We start from the raw sequence: 19,235 nt of genomic DNA, 5'->3' as shown, positions 1-19,235 counted from the left end.
AAGTGTTGCTCTTTTTTCTCCCTTAAAAGAGCCACATAAAATAACTTACACTAAAAAAAAGAGAAAAAAGGTATAACCTCATTAACAGTCTGACCCAACCCCTCTTTGGACACACTAGATAGAGCCAAATTACCAGAATACAAATTATCAAGGTGGAAAGCAGACACGCAGCCCAGACACACAAAAAAACACAATTATGTTGTATCAACCTGATTAGAGGAACAGTATGAATCACAAGTCTGCTAATGTGATGCGAGCTGCATACTGAAGTAATTCCTGTTCCTCGGAGACCGCCGCACTCGTCTTCAATATTTCATGAGCTGAAGTGGAAGGATAACTGGATGTCCTCTGCACAGGTGTGGAGGATGTGGAGATGCAGACGTGAGAAGATGTTTGCTCTGATGTGCACAATATTCAAGTGTGCTTGTGTAATAAAGCAGTGTTGTCTCCTTCAGAATGTGACATCAATATGGTTGCATTTTTGAAAGCTTTGAGCACTTTCAGAAACATTAGATTGGCATTTTCAATAATTATTTGAGAGAAACAGATTTTTATTGTTACCATTCATGTTATTTTCCTCTTTCTCCTCCAAAAAAGTAAATTCCAGAAAACAACCAGAAGGGGGCAGTATCTACCAGAGTAAAGGACACAGCATCATCTTCCTTGGTCATGTCCAGCATACAGCTTTCCAGGAGGAAATGGTCTGTTCATGCAGCACGATGTCAACATCATAGACAAATAACTGGTGGTTTAGGTTGTGCATGTCTGTCTCTGAGACAGTAAATACAAAATGAGTCATAATATACAAGGGTAAACTCAGTGAATGTAACTCTCAGATTTTATCAGCATTTATTAAAAGAAAACAACGTTCACGTTATTTTAGTTTCAGTATAAAAATATGCTTTTATCACCTTTAAAAGGAATCCCAGCCAATTCCAGAGTCACCTTCATCACCAGTTTTTGTTAGTGGATGGGAACATGTTAGTGGATGGGAACATGTCAGCGGATGGGAACACATCAGCGGAGGGGAACACGTCAGCGGATGGGAACACGTCAGCGGATGGGAACACATTAGCGGATGCGAACATGTCAGTGGATGGGAACATGTCAGTGGATGGGAACATGTTAGCGGATGGGAACAAGTCAGCGGATGGGAACACATCAGCGGATGGGAACACGTCAGCGGATGGGAACACGTCAGCGGATGGGAACATGTTAGCGGATGGGAACACGTCAGCGGATGGGAACACGTCAGCGGATGGGAACACGTTAGTGGATGCGAACACGTTAGTGGATGGGAACATCGAACATGTTTGTGGATGCGAACATGTTAGTGGATGGGAACATGTTAGTGGATGGGAACATGTCAGTGGATGGGAACATGTTAGCGGATGGGAACATGTCAGTGGATGGGAACATATTTGTGGATGCGAACATGTTAGTGGATGGGAACATGTCAGTGGATACATTTCGGATTTTATCACTCTGTATTAAAAGAAAACAACATTCAGTTTATTTTAGTTTCAGTATAAAAATATGCTTTAATCACCTTTAAATGGAATCCCAGCCAATTCCAGAATCACCTTCATCACCAGTTTTTGTTCTTTGAAGCTGTGCATTTGGGTGGCATCACATGTTAGTTGATGGGACGGACCAATATCTTATTTAAAGAGAATGAACCAATACAACGTGAACAGCGGAGTTTAGGGAAATTCATGTCAAAAGTTTCTGTTACTTCCTGGTTGCTAGTAACTGTTAAAGATTTGATTATCAAATAGCTACCTCAGTGCATGTCATCAATAAACCATTCCTCCCAAAATATACTCTCCCACTGTTTTCTGTGTGTTTTTGTATATGTTTCTATGCTGCCTTGCTGCATAATGAATGTCCTCCAGTGTAATAAATATCTCAACAGTATTTGTGTAACAAACTTACATCCAACACACACACACAAACACAGATTATTGATGTGTGTGTGTGTTCTTTGCAGCTACACATATTTCTTTGTTGAGTCATTAAGGAGACTGAGAGACATTCTCGTCCCAGACAGAGTAACTGCCGGCTTCAATGATCAATAGATGTGTATGTATATTTTCAGGTTGATGATTTATATATCATTCATTACTTAACGGTGGACTGAAATAGAGTCATTTAAGTGAGTGCCTTGGTCTAATAGTGCTGGGAGCCAGTCAGAGTGATGTCAGTGTTTTTTTTTTTTTTTAGATGACATTCCTTTCAGATGAAGAAAGATGACAAAGCTTGGTGGAAGATCCCGGGTTAATCTGACATCCAACCGACCGTCTGCATCAGTTGCATTCTTATCTTTAATTGCTGAACCAGATGGGGCTTCATACTGGCCTCAACTTTATAAATATGGTACAATTCCACAGAGCTTTATGTAAAGTTTTTTTAATTTATTTTTTGCATTCTTCTAGAAGGATATGTTTTCTAGAAGAAGTTAGGATTGGCTGCTTAGTTTGTGAATAACACTATATGATGCCCAGTTAAACAACAGCAGCATAGCTGACTGCCTTTTCATACTTCAGTACACATTTGAGCCACGAAAGTGAGCATGGATCAGTGGTTCCCAACCAGAATGGAGCTACCACTGAGGACACTTGGGGTCATGTCCTCTCTATCTTTTCTCGGAATTTTGGTTGTTTGAGCAGCCTAATGGGCAGTTACATACAAAATCCTGGACATGGTGGGGTTTCATGGGCTGATTCCATCAGAATAAATGGAATTAATTATTTTCCTGGTCAAAATTTTGTTCCAGAGAAATAGCATTTAGACATTGTGTGGGAGGAAAATTTGTATAATTTAAAGGAAATTGAATTAAATGGATAATGAAAAATCCATACAGGGGCCTCAGTATTTTTTAAATCTAAAAATTGCTGTGGCCCTGTGTGACCACGTTAGTTTAATTCTAATAAGTTCAGGGCTGTAGTTGTCATTGAGAACAAGATGTCTTCAATATTTTGGGAAATCTGAAAGGGTAGCGCGAACATGTTAGTGGATGTGCACATGTTAGTGGATGTGCACATGTTAGTGGATGCAAACATGTCAGTGGATGGGAACATGTTAGTGGATGGGAACATGTTAGTGGATGGGAACACCTCAGTGGATGGGAACATAGTGGATGGGAACATGTTAGTGGATGGGAACATGTTAGTGGATGGGAACATGCTAGTGGATGGGAACATGCATAACTGGCTAGCTCAATGCCACCGTAACCTATGGTTACAGCTGATAACGCCATACCAACCAACAGCATAGAGCCCATCCTCCGGTTACCCCCTCAGGTAAATACTGTTAGATCTGCCAGCACATTTTCTGTAGTTTGCTAGTGACATCGCCATGTTGAGAGCCATTGAGAGACAAAAGAAATGCTCCCAATCTCAAACAAAGCACCTTTAAGTACAGTTTTGAAGTACTTGTGGTGCATTTTAGAGGCAATAATGTACTCTTTCACTGCGCTTTATTTATTTTATTATTTGATTTATTTGACAAAATATAAATCAATTATTTATTATTATTATTACTATTATAGGTTAAACTACCCATTAGTAGACCTATATAAATACATTAAGTAGCTCCGCCTTCACATTCTGCAGCATTAAAGTGATGTACACATTCATGCATCAATAATTATAATCCAATTATAGAATACCTATATATTACTCTAAATTGGGCCATTCTGCATGATAGGTACGTCTACTTTTGGCACTTTTATCATGCTGTTGTACTTTCACTTGTAGCAGAGGCATCCTGCACTGTGCTCCACATGCAAGACTCATGACAACAGCATGTTTAAATCCTGGTTACAAGTTGTTAGCATTAGCAGCATGAAATGTAATGAGGCATTGCCCCCCTGTTATCTCCCTGCTCACAGATCAGAATCAGAATGCGTACGCATACATGGTATCTGTCTCCGGTTTCCACTCCGCTCTCAATGTACCTACATACAATACACTATTTTACAATAAACTAGGAAAAATAAGAATAAAAAAGGGCAGCAAAAAAGTAGAACAGATGTAGGTATAAACATTTAACAGCTGTATACTCTTATTAAAATGCGGCAAACACTCCTCACAGGGTGGCGAGGCTCGTGTGGTATGTTTTTTTTAATTTTTTTGGGGGGTGAAGCACTCAACGCCACTGGAAAACTCGCAGCACTCTCCGCCGCTTGATTTGTGTTGTCTGGGTGGATTGCAGCATCTTGTAGCTCCGCCCTCGATTATTCAGCCTGGTCGACGTGCGGGTTGCTGCGCAGCGCGTGAGAGCAGAAGCGTCCGACTCGGCTCGGAGGGAGAGCAGCGGAGGAGCTCAGATTAGTGTTGTTGTAGCGGAAAATAAAATACCTTCGCTGCAGTTTCACACGCTGCGACCTCTGGATTTAAAAGCCCACCGCGGTTTCCTCTCATGTTTGACCGAGAGGAAGGAGGGATATAAACAGGGTTTGTGTACGTGTGTGTGTACTCTCACTGCGAGAAGTTTTGAACGCGGAGTTGTGAAGAGTCGTTTTCGGCTGGGCTGACCGAGCTGCCCGCTGCGCTTCCCTCCTGCCACCGGCCGCCCAGCCGTAAGCTACCCGCCGCTGTCCTGCTCTTCCTCCAGCAGCGGCCGGAATCATGGCACTCAAAGCCCGGGCGCTGTACGACTTCAACTCGGAGAACCCCGGGGAGGTGTCGGTGAGGGAGAACGAGGTCCTGACTCTGTACAGCGAGCAGGACATCGACGGCTGGTTTGAGGGGTCGAACAGCCGAGGGGAGAGGGGGCTGTTCCCCGCGTCCTATGTGGAGGTCCTGCGGAACAACGTCGCCTCCGCGCTCATCAACAACAGCAGCGCCGGCGGCGGCACATCTGGGGACTCCCGGTACGCGAACGTCCCGCCGGGAGGTTTTGACGGCTCCAACAAGCCTGAGAATAAAGTCGAGAACTTTTCCAAACCGCTTGCGCCCAGTTTTGCCGCTTTCTCGGGCCCCACGCAGCAGCAGCAGCCCACTTACCAGCAGCCCAGCCAGGGGAGCGACGATGACTGGGACGATGACTGGGACGACAGCTCGACCGTTGCAGACGAGCCGGGGACTGTGGGAGGAAGGTATCATGACTTTGAGGGCAACGGGCCGTCCACTTACAGGGTGTCAACATCCTCCATGTCGAGAGGTAACGCACAGCAAGCGAAAAGCTCCGCCACGGTCAGCAGGAACCTGAACCGGTTCTCGACCTTCGTGAAGTCCGGAGGGGAGGCGTTCGTGCTCGGGGAGGCTTCGGGCTTCGTGAAGGATGGGGACAAGATCTGCGTGGTGCTGGGCCAGCATGGCCCCGAGTGGCAGGAGAACCCGTACCCGTTCGCATGCACAATCGACGACCCCACCAAGCAGACCAAGTTCAAGGGCATGAAGAGCTACATCTCCTACAAGCTGACGCCCACGCACACGCAGACCCAGGTGAACCGGAGGTACAAGCACTTCGACTGGCTGTATGCGCGGCTGGTGGAGAAGTTCCCCGTCATCTCGGTGCCGCACATCCCGGAGAAGCAGGCCACGGGCCGCTTCGAGGAGGACTTCATCTCCAAGCGCAGGAAGGGCCTCACGTGGTGGATGAACCACATGACGAGCCACCCGGTGCTGGCGCGGTGTGACGTCTTCCAGCACTTCCTCAGCTGCAACAGCGCGGACGAGAAGGCCTGGAAGCAGGGCAAGAGGAAGGCGGAGAAGGACGAGATGGTCGGTGCCAACTTCTTCCTCACCATCAGCACCCCCGCGGCGCCGCTCGACTTCCAGGAGGTCGAGAGCAAGATCGATGGGTTCAAGAGCTTCACCAAGCGGATGGACGACGGCGCGCTGCAGCTCAGTGCCACCGCCAATGAGTTCGCCCGCAAGCAGATCACCGGCTTCAGGAAGGAGTACCAGAAGGTGGGCCTGTCGTTCAAGGTGCTCGGCCAAGCCTTCGAAATGGACCAGCAGGCGTACTCCGCCGGGCTCAACCAGGCCATCTCGTTCACCGGCGACGCGTACGAGGCCATCGGGGAGTATTTCGCCGAGCAGCCCAGCAAGGACCTCGACCCCATCATGGATTTGTTAGCTCTCTATCAAGGACACCTGGCGAACTACCCTGACATCATCCATGTGCAGAAAGGTATATCGGCAACACCGCCATACACGTGTTACACACCTCTGACTCACCGGTTTATTACTTTGTGTGTAAGGCTGCTTTCACTGACATCAGGACACTTCTATGTTTAGTTCAATTATTTTCCTAGAGTATAATTAAAGACTAATATTGTTGAAACATTACACTAAAGACAAGGTCAGTATAAACCTGTAACTTCACAAAGGTGTAAAGGATAAATCCAACTCAAATCCAAAACAACCCCCCCCCCCCCAGTGCACACAATGATAACAAAAATAGTACTCGTGGGATCATCAATCTGGACTCCAAACCTCACTTTCCACCACAGGTTTGGCTGAGGTTCAGTGTTTTCTTTAAGTGTGTTTGCTGGCCTGGAAAAGATAGACAAAGTGGCTTTTGAGTCAGTCTGTTTTTAATTGTTTTCAACAGCAAAGGAAGCTGTCAGGTTACAGGTGAAGCTTGTGGCACTTTGCAAAACAAATAGGCCGTGTTTGCATGCTGCTGCTGCCTCGGTTTGTTTCAGCCATGTGTTTGCTTTTCCATTACAGGGTGTCACATACACGGCATTAGTGCCCCGGGGACGGAGAGTGTCACACTCATTTGCAGCCAAATCCCTCATATAAGATTGTCCTCGTGTTTTGTTGTCAATATTGGACAAATATAGGCCGTCCTCCTACATGACCCTCACCACGGCGATTGTGCTCACTGTGTGCGGCAAAATCTTGAGGCACGGCATTGTAGTTGTGTTTGTGTTCGGAGGGAAGTTCTCTTACCACGCGTGGGAAATCTTCTGATGGGAAAAGAGAACGGGATAATGTAAAGGGAACTTGCTCCTCCCCAATGTGTAGGGTCGACCTGCCCCACTTTGTGAACAGTTACATGGGGCTTAGTGCTTCCGTTTGGTAGATCACATCTCTTTACAATCGCATGAAACCTACATCTTTACCGTCACTGCCAACTGGAAATTGAGAAGCCTTTCTGAATCTGTGCCACGTGGGACACCGTACAGGAGACGGGGCTCAATATGCACAGAGGATGATGTGATCTAATGCCTCTCATTCCATGCTTTATGTTCAGATTATGCTCTGACTTGTATTTAAAACAAACTGGGCGATTATTCAATATGATCACATCTGGAGGAAATCATATGTTGTGATACACATTTAAGGCGTCTAATTCGATAATAACAAGCACATACTAACTCCTAATTTCTCAGAAAATCTGATGTGTAATATTTTTTTTTTGTTTTTACATCTCACTTTACATTATAGTAAATATATCGTCTTAATCAGAGTACTCTGTGTTTGTGTCAGTGTATCGCTGAAAATACTTTAAATAGTTACATTAATTCTGGAGAAAATACTCCAGTTCTGTTTATTGAATACCGTCATAGATATGGAGATATGCAATGACCCGTATATTACCAGGTACATGCGTCCTCGCCTGTCGACATCTGTTTATCACTTTGACCCCCCCGCTTTTACAAACACTGGGACCATTCAGTCCACACCATAACAACACCGGGGAAACAGGACCGACTGTGTTTAGGCTGCAGTTGGGACACAAAAACTTCCCCAGTCAGCTCGAATCAAGTTTGCCACGTCAGGCCCCCCCCCCCCCCCAACCACACACGCACATAGCCCAAATAAGGCGAACACGCAAACAGTCCGGTGTGACAACCCCAGCCCTGATGCCACAGATAGGAAGGTCTGAAGTAGCCGCGTGGAGACGTTTATCTAGTCTTGTTTTTTTTTAGTGGACTGAGGATGTTTAGTTCCTCCGGTCCGGTTTAGTTTCTTTTTCTTTTTTTTGTGTGCATCCCCTTTTCCCCCTTAATCATTAAACGAGTGAAGACTGAATTCTTAATTCATTTCTATTAAGGAAAAGTAAAAGATAAAAAATGGATGAAAACCACAAGCTGAATCTTTGTGTAACCTGCTATCTGATACCTCTGAACAGTTAAAGTGCACATTCAATATCATTTTTTGAAGTTCCCTCGTTCTGGACAGCTGAGTGGCTGCTTGCTACTCAAACTGCCTCCGTGTTTCCAGGGAGCGTTGGAGAAGGTACTTGACATTCACTCTCCAGTCTCATCTGGAATCACCCGGCACTTGACAACTGTTAACACAGCATGCAAAATGACTGTAATTAGTAAGAGTAGATGTGTGTTTTTTTTTTTCATAATCATTGTGTGAAGACAATACTTCTGTCTGCCCTTTTTTCCTTTCTATCTCTCGTATATTTAATAAAGCACTTCCTGTCCCGCCCGTCGCTCGCACTCGAGTACGTCTTTCCTGCTGTACCGTGTGGAGGAAACGTGCACGAGTGCTATTATTCTTCTGTTATGAGGTGAGCCTCGTGACATTTTTCTCCCGGTTTGACACCTGAAGGGAGGCTAGGCCACATCCTCTGTCGTAGACCAGAGACAGAAGTGGTCACACGGAAACTTGTCGGGCCCCGTGGGTCAGCCGGGACTCACCGGTGCCGTATTCTGGAGCGATAATCAAGATTTGAGGTCAGTGGGAAAGTCCGATGGCGACCGTAGCGGCTTTAAAAGTGCCGGCTCGAGAGCGTGGTCTCCTCCCTATTAAAGAGGTTATCTCTTGTGTTCATATCACTGTTGCTCTCTTTAGGAATGAGCCTGTCAAAGCATGGCTCGTCGGCCTTCTCAACAACCCAATTCCATTTTTAGCCCCCTGATGTCTGTCTCGTTAGGGCCGCAGACAAGGTTTTATTCGTCCCATTGGAAATGACCAGTGAAACGGGAGCCGTCCCGCAGAGGGACGCCGGACATCACTGCATCGATCGCCACCTCCTCAGGGGCCACCATTAGCCATTAGCGCGGGGCCCATGATATTGACATCATATCTGGTGTTGCTTTTTTAGAAACTTATCGAGCTTCACGTCTTTTATGTTTGTACATTTCTTTTATTGTTGTCCTAATGTGATGCTGCAGCTGTCAGATCAGGACAGGGTTTTGTTGTTTCTGCTCAGTTCAGGCTCTTGAGAAAGAGGAAGGGAGGACAGGGGGTTTCGTAAAAGCTCGCTGTTTACAATCCAAAGATAGAGTTCACTTTGGCCGATTACCAGAGGAGCTGTACTTTTTTTTTTTTTGTCTTATTTAGGGTCATTGAAGCTCAGGAAGCCCTTGAAGATTTTAAGCATTCAAACGGATACATTGCGCTCTGAAAAAAGGTCCTCCTGTAGAGGGGAAATACATTTTGGTCTCTATTTGTCGAACGAATATTGAAATGCAACCAGTTCTTGTTCAAACATTTACTCAGAGCGATAATATTGATGTTGCCTGCAGTGTTTCTTAATAGAAAAAAAACATGTAGTTGACTTTAGACAAGGGCATGTTATCAGTTTAGCTGAAATAATAGAGCGCACCCACTTGCAAACAATGGTTTAGTTCAGTAGATAAAAACGCTCTGATATCAAGTATTCGTCGTCCTGATTAAGTAAAGTATTTCCAAGGAGGAACACGCATCGATCAACCTGCTAAGATAAAACGTCACCGTGAGCTGTGTTTCGTCTGATCTCATCACAATTTGATCAGATAAAACAATGGCCGGGGACTTAGGGAAAGCACCGACGTCGTGATTTCCTGCTGAGTCGGCCACCTCAGCCGACTCTCCTGTGCAAACGCTGCAGTCTGTCTGATGTGTTGTCACAGGCCATTTAAATGTCCTCCGGGGGGGGGTTGCCTCCAGCTGTTCAGGTCACAGACATTGCGGTAGCTCGGTGTTGTGTAACTGGGGATTACGTAAGAGCTGAAGCCGCTGCCTACCAATGGAGTCCAGGAGGGCCGTGGGTGATGCTGGGATCTGTAGTATCTCCAATATATATTAACACAGAAGCATTATGTATCTCAAATACTGGCGGTGTCCAGTGTTTTTCTGCTCAGTCTCTCGGTGGCAGTAACCTGGGACCGCAAAGATGGCTGAAGCAGAAGCTGTGCAGGAAGACGTCAAGACGCAACACAACATTGCAGCTGTTGTGATGAAATGTGGTTTTCTTACTACAAAGTCCCCGCACTTCAGAACATCAAACAACAGACAGGAGTGTCAGTTCATAAACTCTGAATTTTGAAAAATGATAATGAAAAACTGACTAAACAGTTGATTAATGTGTAACTTTAGTTAAAGTGTAACACGGACACCCGCAGCAAATCACTGAGCGTCACAAGCCTCTACAGAAGACCTACATCAATAACCACAGCGCCATGAAAGAATTTAAAACACAACTTTTTAAGAAAAGCTATGACCTTCAAATCTGAAAATCTAATTTAAGACATTTAAATGATTTACCGTAACCGTTTAAAAGAGACTGCGGGAGTAACAGTCGGTATTGTAGCCTACAAATCAACGAAATGGAAATGTAGCGTTGTTACGTCACGTTTCACAACACAAATACTACATAAAGTAAAAATGTATGAAAGCTAATGCTGCTTACGTTTCACCATGTGACGGGGAGAAGAGACCCAGCTCTGCCGCCAACCACCAGTGTAACGTTAGCAAGAAAGCATGGTGGAGTTAACAAGCTAATGTTAGCTAGCTAACTAGTCAACGCTGCTTGCAAAACTGGATGCTTTGAGAACATGAAATCCCGCCGACCAATCCGCTGTCCCTCATCGTATCAACACCACCGCCTCCCTCTGTACATGTATAAGAAAGATAAAATGAGAAAGATAAAAAAATGAGAAAGATAAAACAACTTTTACAAATTTCCACCTGGGGATGAATAAAGTATATATCTATCTATCTATCTTAGTGCTTTATCCACACACTCTTGGCATTGACAGTGATTTACCAGATCTTGTAATGAGCTCAGAGCTTGATTTCAAATCCACAGAAAGGAGAGAACAAGTTTGTGCTGTGATTGTAATGCTACACAGTGGTTACTGAAAAGGTTAAATGAATAGATGCTGTGGAGAGACACGAGGTGGAGGGTCTGATAAGAGCGCGTTCAAATATTTTTATTTCAGAAATTGGATTAGTCCTAAACGGTCGACTCAATCTCAGAATTGGCCTTGAACAGATTATGGCTGATTTTAAACAGTAGACGACTTTTTTGAGCCATTTCCAACCATGAAATGTCAATATTAACACCAGCATTGATGTCCTTCATCGAAGTATAGTCATATCATTTAGTTTAAGGCTTAGGGCTTAAGGGTTTAAGGCTGTGGCTAGCAATTGTAAGTCGCTTTGGATAAAAGCGTCTGCTAAATGACTGTAATGTAATGTGTGGTTACTCTTTAATTAAGAGATTATTCAGGAGATTGTTCGATAATGAAAAAGTCATGTATAGGCCCATTTGCAGCCCTGCTCCACAGACTCGGTGTCTTATTGGCGGTTCCGTCTTCGCAGCAGGCCCACAAAGATGACTCGCAGCAGCTGTGAAAATGATGCATCTGTCTGTAACGGTTTGCTGACACCATGTTTTCTGACTGAACTCTTGACTTTTTCATAAAGTCTCCATGGTAACAACCATTCCTCCTTAGTCCATTAGCGGGCTTTTAAAAGGCAGGAAGCCAGAGACCTGTAAGGTAAACACCTTTGGGATTGGCATGTAAGTCTTTGGACAGCTCTCTCTCTCTCTCTCTCTCTCTCTCTCTCTCTCTCTCTCTCTCTCCTCCCCGTGTTATCTTTGCCTCTCTTTTTGTCATGTCCAATCTGCTGTGCATCAAAGGAATTTCCAAGATTTGGGTTAAACTGCAGCAGACGGAGCTACAGCCAGAAGACAAACTGGGCAGACTTTGTGGGGGATGGGGCGAAAGGTGTGTCTTTTTTTGGGGGGGGGTTAACCTTTTTTTTACTCTTTGTGCTGTAATATACAGTAAAGCCAGACACACACACACACACAGTGAGAGAAAGGAAGCCGTTGTGCATTTCTGTGAACTCTTAAGGGTCGACAGAAGCCAAAAGAGTGCAGGGTTATGTCAGTGAGAGTTCTGTGGTCTCAGATTTCAGGAAAAAAGCGGGCTGAATCAGACTTTCAACAGAGCGCCGGTGACTAATCTCACATGACGAGAAAATCCCATGATAGGTCAATACAGGAAGTTCTGCTGTATGCTTTATTAAGGGCACAAATCACACCTTCACCCGCCGCCCTGAAGCCCTAAACGCTCGGAGACGACATTTATTCAGTGCCAAATGTTTTCAGTGGTGTTTTGAACAATTACAACAATGTCAGTGTTACCAATCTGTAACATCACACCTGCATACGGTAAATCTGAGTTAGTTGCTGTGTGTCAAAGTATCGAGTAAACCAATGTTTCTGCCACATTGACAAAGGCGACAAGGACAGAACAAGTTTCACGCAAAAAGAACATCTCAGGGCAACAGCTCTCAAATGTCGAAAATCACAACTTTACTAATGCGACTTCTGGCTTTACCACCTGCTTCTGCTTAGAATATCACACTCCGGCTGGGTTGGGAACTGTATAAGCACACATACGTCGGCATTCATGTCACACCCCTGAGGATCGTTTCTTTCTTTGACTCCAGCCGTGACATGCAAACGTTGCTAAGTAGTTAGATCAGACAGAAGGTCACAACCGGTTCTTTTCTCTTTCCTTTCAACTCAAAACTCAATACTCGTGACAGTTCTTCCCTGACTCGGTCAGAAAATTTCATCAGTTTGAGTCATCCGTCATCTGCTCCTGGTGTTTTAAACCCTGCATTCTGCTCCCGTCAAAGCTTCTGTCTGCAAATTAGTAGGCTAATGTTTTGGCACCATTATGGCCAAAAAGGTTTGTAAACCATCACGACTTCATCCTCTCATGCCACAATGTGACCACAGTGACGACAGCAAGTAGCTCTTCTTCTTGGTAGAGGGGAAACTCAGAGGTGAAACACTCAGTATGAGTAGTGATGTACTGGATTGACTTGTCTTGCAAGTTATACTTTCTCACTATAACCTCGTCACGGTACATTTAAAATTAGTAACCAAATCTGTAACCACCAAATGACTGTGATGGGAAATATCAAGTAGTGGAAATTTAAAGAGTGTACATTTTTGTTAGCCGTGTTCAGATTAAATCATTTGACTTAGACACAAAAAGACAAAAGCCTTAATTTCTACAAATAACAAGTGTCACCTGTAGGTTTTGTCAGCCTTAGCTAATATAGCTAGCTAAAGCTAAGCTAACTTAAGGAGGCATATTTTACACGTACTTTCTCTAAAACCATAGTTCCTAAATATATCTGCTCACAAGGTGAATTATCTTTAGAAACCGGGTCAATATATATTTGGAAAAAGACATTGCGGTTGAGTTTTTCTAAAGTATTTTTTGGCGCTTTGAGCACCGCAAGCCGAGTATCATCTAGTCCCATTATATTGCAGAGAAGGCCGATATCTCCAAAACTAGGCAACTCACACCAAAACAATCTAGATTGATAAATTGCGCTCCAGGTAAGGGGAAAAATATGTAGTTTTCATTTTGGGGTGAACTGTCCCTTTAAGCTTCATAGAAACATCGTCTCTGACTGACTTTAATGTTTCCATCTGACTTGTTTTAAAATGTGTATGCTCTTGGTGGCTACGTCCACGGTATCGTGGTAAACGACTGAGGCAAAAGCTGCATGTTCCAGGCAAAGAGTCATGTAGAAGACATGGAAATAAAGAAACAACATTGCTCTTGTATAGCAGTATAAAACATGTAAGATATTTTATTCCAAGCAATCTGTGGATTGCTTTACTGTGACATCAGTATTGGAGAAGAGCTAAGTCTTAAGAATTAGACTTGCTCACATTTAGTGGGCAGTTACCCATATTCATATTACGGCCTTGAAATTGCCAACAATCATCTGTAGATGGTATCAAACTGCCAGCAAAATTCCCATAAATGGTTATTTAGAAAAAGCCTATGAAGTGACATAATGCAATAGATATTTTTAAGAGTCGGGCCCCCTCACATTCCCTAACTACAGATGCAGACGTGGCTCCGGTTCTCAGGGAGTTTGGAACGAACTGTTCATCAAACTATTTTCAGCCGCCTCCCTGAAGTTAAACATTCACTGTCAGGCTGTGCTCTTGCATCTTAATAGCAAATTATCTTGAGATGATTCATTTACTTTCCTGTTAAAAAAAGTCAGACGGCCTGTTTGATGAGTTAAATGTTTCTTTTTTAAGACTTCCCACACTGGTAAAAATAGTATCTATGTGATTGAACATTGATAAATAAATGGCGTGGGTGTTTTCCGTTAACGGAACATACACTCTCATGAAGCACTTACGACAACAAAATAAATCCTGATTATAGTTTTTGCCTCTGTCGTCTCCCAATCCAAAAAAAAAACAGGAGCCCTGACGAAGGTGAAAGAGAGCCAGAAGCACGTGGAGGAGGGAAAGATGGACCGGGCGCAGGCGGACGGCATCGACGAGCGCTGCAACATCATCTCCTGCGCCACGCTGGCCGAGATCCAGCACTTCCACCAGATCCGCGTGCGCGACTTCAAGGCACAGATGCAGCACTACTTGCAGCAGCAGATCGCCTTCTTCCAAAAAATCACCGGCAAGCTAGAGGAGGCCCTGCAGAAATACGACGACGCGTAACAGGGAGCGCTTCTTTCGCCCTCCTAAGACCTCGGCGATCGATGGATGGCCGTGCACCCGCCCCTCTGGCGGCCAGTGGAGTTTTTGGGCAAACAACCGCCAGTACCACATACTGGTGAACGCCGTTCAAACCAGCCGTCAAGGGGATGACGTTCCAGTAATATTGACATTCCAACCCAAATCCAGGTTGTTTGTTGGCCACATTATTTTAGGTGGGAGGGCACTGGATGTTCTTGTTTCAGAGAAGACGTGTCATTTAATGAAGTCAGGCCAACTTGTAACACAAAAAACAGATGTAATGAGAACCAATGGTGATGATGGTGCGCATCTTGGTCTGGCGGGTTTGGGGAATTAAATCCATTCAACGTTAAGAGCCTTGTATCTGCGTTTTTAACAGCCTTACAACACTGTTTTGGTTGTTTCTTTGAAACCGACTGAAACTCCAGGAGTAGCGCTTGCTCCAGTGGGCTAAAACGCTGCCTTCTGGAAAAACACTCGAGCACTTCCTGGTATCTCTCTCCGTGGACAAACAGGGACAAACTGTTTACAATCTCCTCCCCCCTCCCGCGGAGCCGCCACCGTCACCACTGTCTCGCTGTGCCTTCTGATTACGTCACTCCGGTCATTTGTGTTTTACTAGTTACTAAAAAGCTTTATATACTGTAAGTTTTGAAATATGTTCTATTTGTTTTTACAAAGCTACACATTTTGCAGGCTTAGAAGAAATACAACAAAAAAGACCACTGTACTTTGTATGAGGGCTGTGTCTTTCACCCCCCCCCCAGGATTGATTTTTAACACTCAAAGTGGACTAAATCAGGATCAAGAGAGGATTACCTGCTTTGACAATAGGAGCCCGTCGCCTTACATGTTGCACAGCCAGCACCGGTGCTTATTAAAGTGACGGGTACGATGGACACTCGCGGTGCCGGATACCTGAATTTGTGTCGACACAACGTGTTTTTTTTCAGGCTTAGGTTTTGGGGTAGTGTTACAGAGGCAGGCTGTTATAACAATGCCGTCTTTTTAATAGCACACTTCTAGACAGCACTGCTGTTTGTTTTTTTTAACCTTCGTGATGTTGGTTGCATCATGAAAATATCAATATAGAAGCAGAGAAAATAAATCCCTCCTTCACAGAAAGCTGTTGGCTTGGTCCTGTGTGTTTTGTGATGTACTCATATGTGATACCTCATGAGCCCGAATCCAGGTTTGTTTGCCTTTTAACGGTCCTTCAAGGTGCCTCAGACACTCGCACTACAGAATGTATGAACTGAGCTGCTCTGCAGGTTTCTTTGGCAGCGTCCCTGGAGGACCGGGGTGTGCCGTATCAGTGTTTCATGCTAAGCTCACGCTCTGTCGGCAGATCTGCTGACAGCGCGTGAGCCCGGCCAGCCATCTGGGACATCTGGCCGCTGTTAGAAGTGCCGGAGCATATGACAGCGAACACGTAGTCAACAGGAAAAGGTCAAAAAAAATATCTGGGTGAGTTTTTTTTTTCATTAGCCGTCATCTCCACCACCTCTAACCGAGATAACCATGATGCAGACCAGTGCTTATTGGAGATAACACGCTCTCCTCGCGCACATGATCTGACTTGTTAGAAAGATTATCACTGTGCACGTAGGGCTGCACAATTAATCGAATTGTAATCGCGATCACGATTTTGGCTGCCACGATTAAATGAGCATGATCGTCAGCGATATTGACTAAAATGCGTGCTCTGCTACATATCAAATCAAGCGTTTCCTCAACTAACAGTCAGCCGACCACCAGGGGGAGAACGAGATGGGAGGTGTCATGCGCGCACCCTGCAGACTCCGGTATTAGTAGAAGAGTAGAGAGACAGACAACAGAACAGAGAGCAGACGGTCACGGGTGTCGTGTGAAAGCTAAATCAAATGTCAGGAGCAGAAGGCGAGGAGCTAGCCCCTCGAAAAGGATCATCGTCCGTTGTCTGGAAGTTTTTTGGATTTAGGCCAAGTGATGTTAACCAAGAACAAATCATATGCACAGAGTGCGTTACAGTTGTGTCTGCGCCGCGTAGCAATACAACTACCTTGTTCAGCCACCTGAAAAATCACCACAAACCACAGTACGACGAATGCATTAAGGCCAAAGCTAACGTTACCTCACTGAATCTCCGTCCATGTCCAACGTCAACCCAGAAAACCATAACAGCGACCCTGCATAGCGCCACAGCGTATCCATCCACCTCCCAAAGACACGCTGAAATAACGGATGCAATCGCATTTCCTTTGGCCAAAGACGTGTCCAATCAATACTGTGAGCAACACACATATTTATTTTTAGTTAGCCCTTTATTTTGGGTAAAAATGTTATTTATATTTTGCTTCAGGTGAATAAGAACCGTATAAGTTTTATTTTGATGTAAAGACGTGTACATTAGCCAGAATGTAGCACAACATGGAAGTGAAAGCAGTGCTCAATTGATTTGATTTTGGGTAAAAAGTGTTGATACTATTTTATTTATATTTTGCTTCTACGAGATGCAAAGATTTGTACATTAGCCAGAATGTAGCACAACAATGGAAGTGGAAGCAGTGTTCTTGTTCATTTAAACGTGAAAGTGCAATAAAAAGATGTTGTCCCTAAAATTAATGAATAATCGTGATAAATAATCGTGATCGCAATATTGATCAAAATAATCGCGATTATGATTTTGGCCATAATCGTGCAGCCCTATGTGCACGTCAACAGTTCTGCTCTGTCCTCCAAACCAGAATACATAAAAACAATACAGTAATACTGATAGAAAACTGCATATTCTCCTTCCAAGGTATCTAATTGATGGAAAATATTTGTATAATAATGAAATAGAGTAAGATACTACTTACTAGTAGTTACTAGTTTACTTAGTACTGTGATAAAATGCTGTTCTCCAAAATATTACAGCTTCTTTATGTGTAGTTAATGAAGCCATTTCCGCAGGAAGAGCAGATGCCTTTTAATTCCAACAAGACTAAGAGCTACTTAAACTAAAGCTTCAAACCCCCGTGTCGGTGCCAAAGGGAAAGTCGTGGGATCACTAAAAGTCATTAGGATGCATCATCTGAGAACCATGAATAACGGCACAAACTTCGGGAAGGTTTAGAGATGTTTCACTGGGGTGGTGGCGTTGGATGGAAAGTCATTAGGATTCATCTTCTTGGCATCTGGAATGTAAGTTGTCAGGACATTTCACAAAAAAAACCCAAAAATGTCAACATGCTGGTAAGCTCCAACAAAGTTAGAAGTTTCCCCCTCTGGGCATCACAAACGCCTGATAAAAATCCCATGGCGAGATATTTCTGGATTTAAGCGGCGGACCGACCGACATACCGACATAGCCATCTGTAGAGCTACACCGCTAGCATAGATAATGATATCCTGTCATGTGGGAACTACATCCGGTTGGATCTTCATCTTCATTATTTTTCAATTTAAATCTTTGGTTTTTCCACTCTCTTCATAAACTCAACAAGATGCACACAGCCTCAGGCCTTCCGTCGATACTGCCAACGCCCGGGGAAATGGGTGCTCCTGTTTTCACATTCTTCCTCTTCCCCCCACAAGCTTTGGTTGTTTTGAATTATCAATGTTAGGCACACATAGCTCAGAAAAAGAAAATTTTGTAATTAGCAATATTAGACCTACTTATGATAAGAACAATATCGCCTTTTAAAGTCGTGCAAAAACATGCAGAGGGCTTTGAGTGAGGTCATCGTCACCTCAGTGACTCAAAGAGAAACCGAGGCAGTTACTCACCACAGTCTAGCATGCAGGAAACAACAGCTCTCGATTCAGACTTGGATTTTTGTTGAAACAGAACAGTGTCATCACAGACGTCAAGTGTGTGAAACCGTTTTGCCACAAGAGCAGCGTCGGACACCAGCGGCCCCTGGGTGCGGTTAAGAGTAGTGAGTGAGGATGCAGCAGGCAGAGTAAAACAGGCAATAAAGTCTGTTTTGAGAAAGAGTGAGTCACCGCAACCATGAGAGGTCCTTGAGCATGCAGCCATGACTAGACACCCAAAATATTATGTAGAAATCTAGATAATAGATAAAAAAAATAGATAAAAACCCATCTAGAAATGGGTTTGTTTTCCCTTCGTTTCAATGGTTGGCACTGAGAGGCAGTTGAGAGCACAGGGTTTCCCCCTCTCATGACCCGGCGCTGACGCCACATCCAACCACATTGCTTTCATAAGGACTGATTCAGCGTCTCGAGATTCTCGTCTAGATTACACCCAATTCCTGTTGCACTCTCACCTCTGATTCCTCAGCGAAACCAAGAAACTGGGACTAAAACCTCTTGTTGATGCTCATTTCTGTTTGTAAAAGTGAACATGCTCCTTCAAATCAATCATCTCTGCTGAGTTCCTACCACAACACCCATGCATCGTTTCACATCCGCTTACTAATACACCCTCGGCTCACCACCTCGGTGCTTAGAGTGCGTCAATTCCCATGACATAATTTCACATTTACAAAGTTTGACCCCGACTTCCTCTCATTGCTTCAGCTGATTAAAGCCTTCCA

The 19,235-nt window shown here is 44.3% G+C and overlaps 1 protein-coding gene across 1 annotated transcript; it reads left to right on the top strand.

Moving 5' to 3' along the window:
- The first annotated feature begins 4,270 nt into the window (after positions 1–4,270).
- snx18a (sorting nexin 18a) lies at positions 4,271–15,837 on the top strand. Its single transcript, XM_031856614.1, has 2 exons — positions 4,271–6,141; positions 14,441–15,837. The coding sequence occupies exons 1-2, from the start codon at positions 4,632–4,634 to the stop codon at positions 14,692–14,694; spliced, it is 1,764 nt and encodes a 587-aa protein (XP_031712474.1). The 5' UTR covers positions 4,271–4,631; the 3' UTR covers positions 14,695–15,837.
- Positions 15,838–19,235: the final 3,398 nt, after the last annotated feature.

This window comes from Anarrhichthys ocellatus, unplaced genomic scaffold (assembly GCF_004355925.1).
Source record: "Anarrhichthys ocellatus isolate YVR2014 unplaced genomic scaffold, GSC_Weel_1.0 scaffold17, whole genome shotgun sequence".
NCBI lineage: Eukaryota > Metazoa > Chordata > Actinopteri > Perciformes > Anarhichadidae > Anarrhichthys > Anarrhichthys ocellatus.
This window is presented reverse-complemented; position numbering and strand designations above follow the sequence as displayed.

Bases quoted from the DNA above. Each gene is read 5' to 3' on its own strand.
- snx18a (XM_031856614.1), top strand. From the start codon at position 4,632: ATGGCACTCAAAGCCCGGGCGCTGTACGACTTCAACTCGGAGAACCCC. The intron at 6,142-14,440 runs GTATATCGGCAA...AAAAAAAAACAG, and splicing joins CATCATCCATGTGCAGAAAG to GAGCCCTGACGAAGGTGAAA.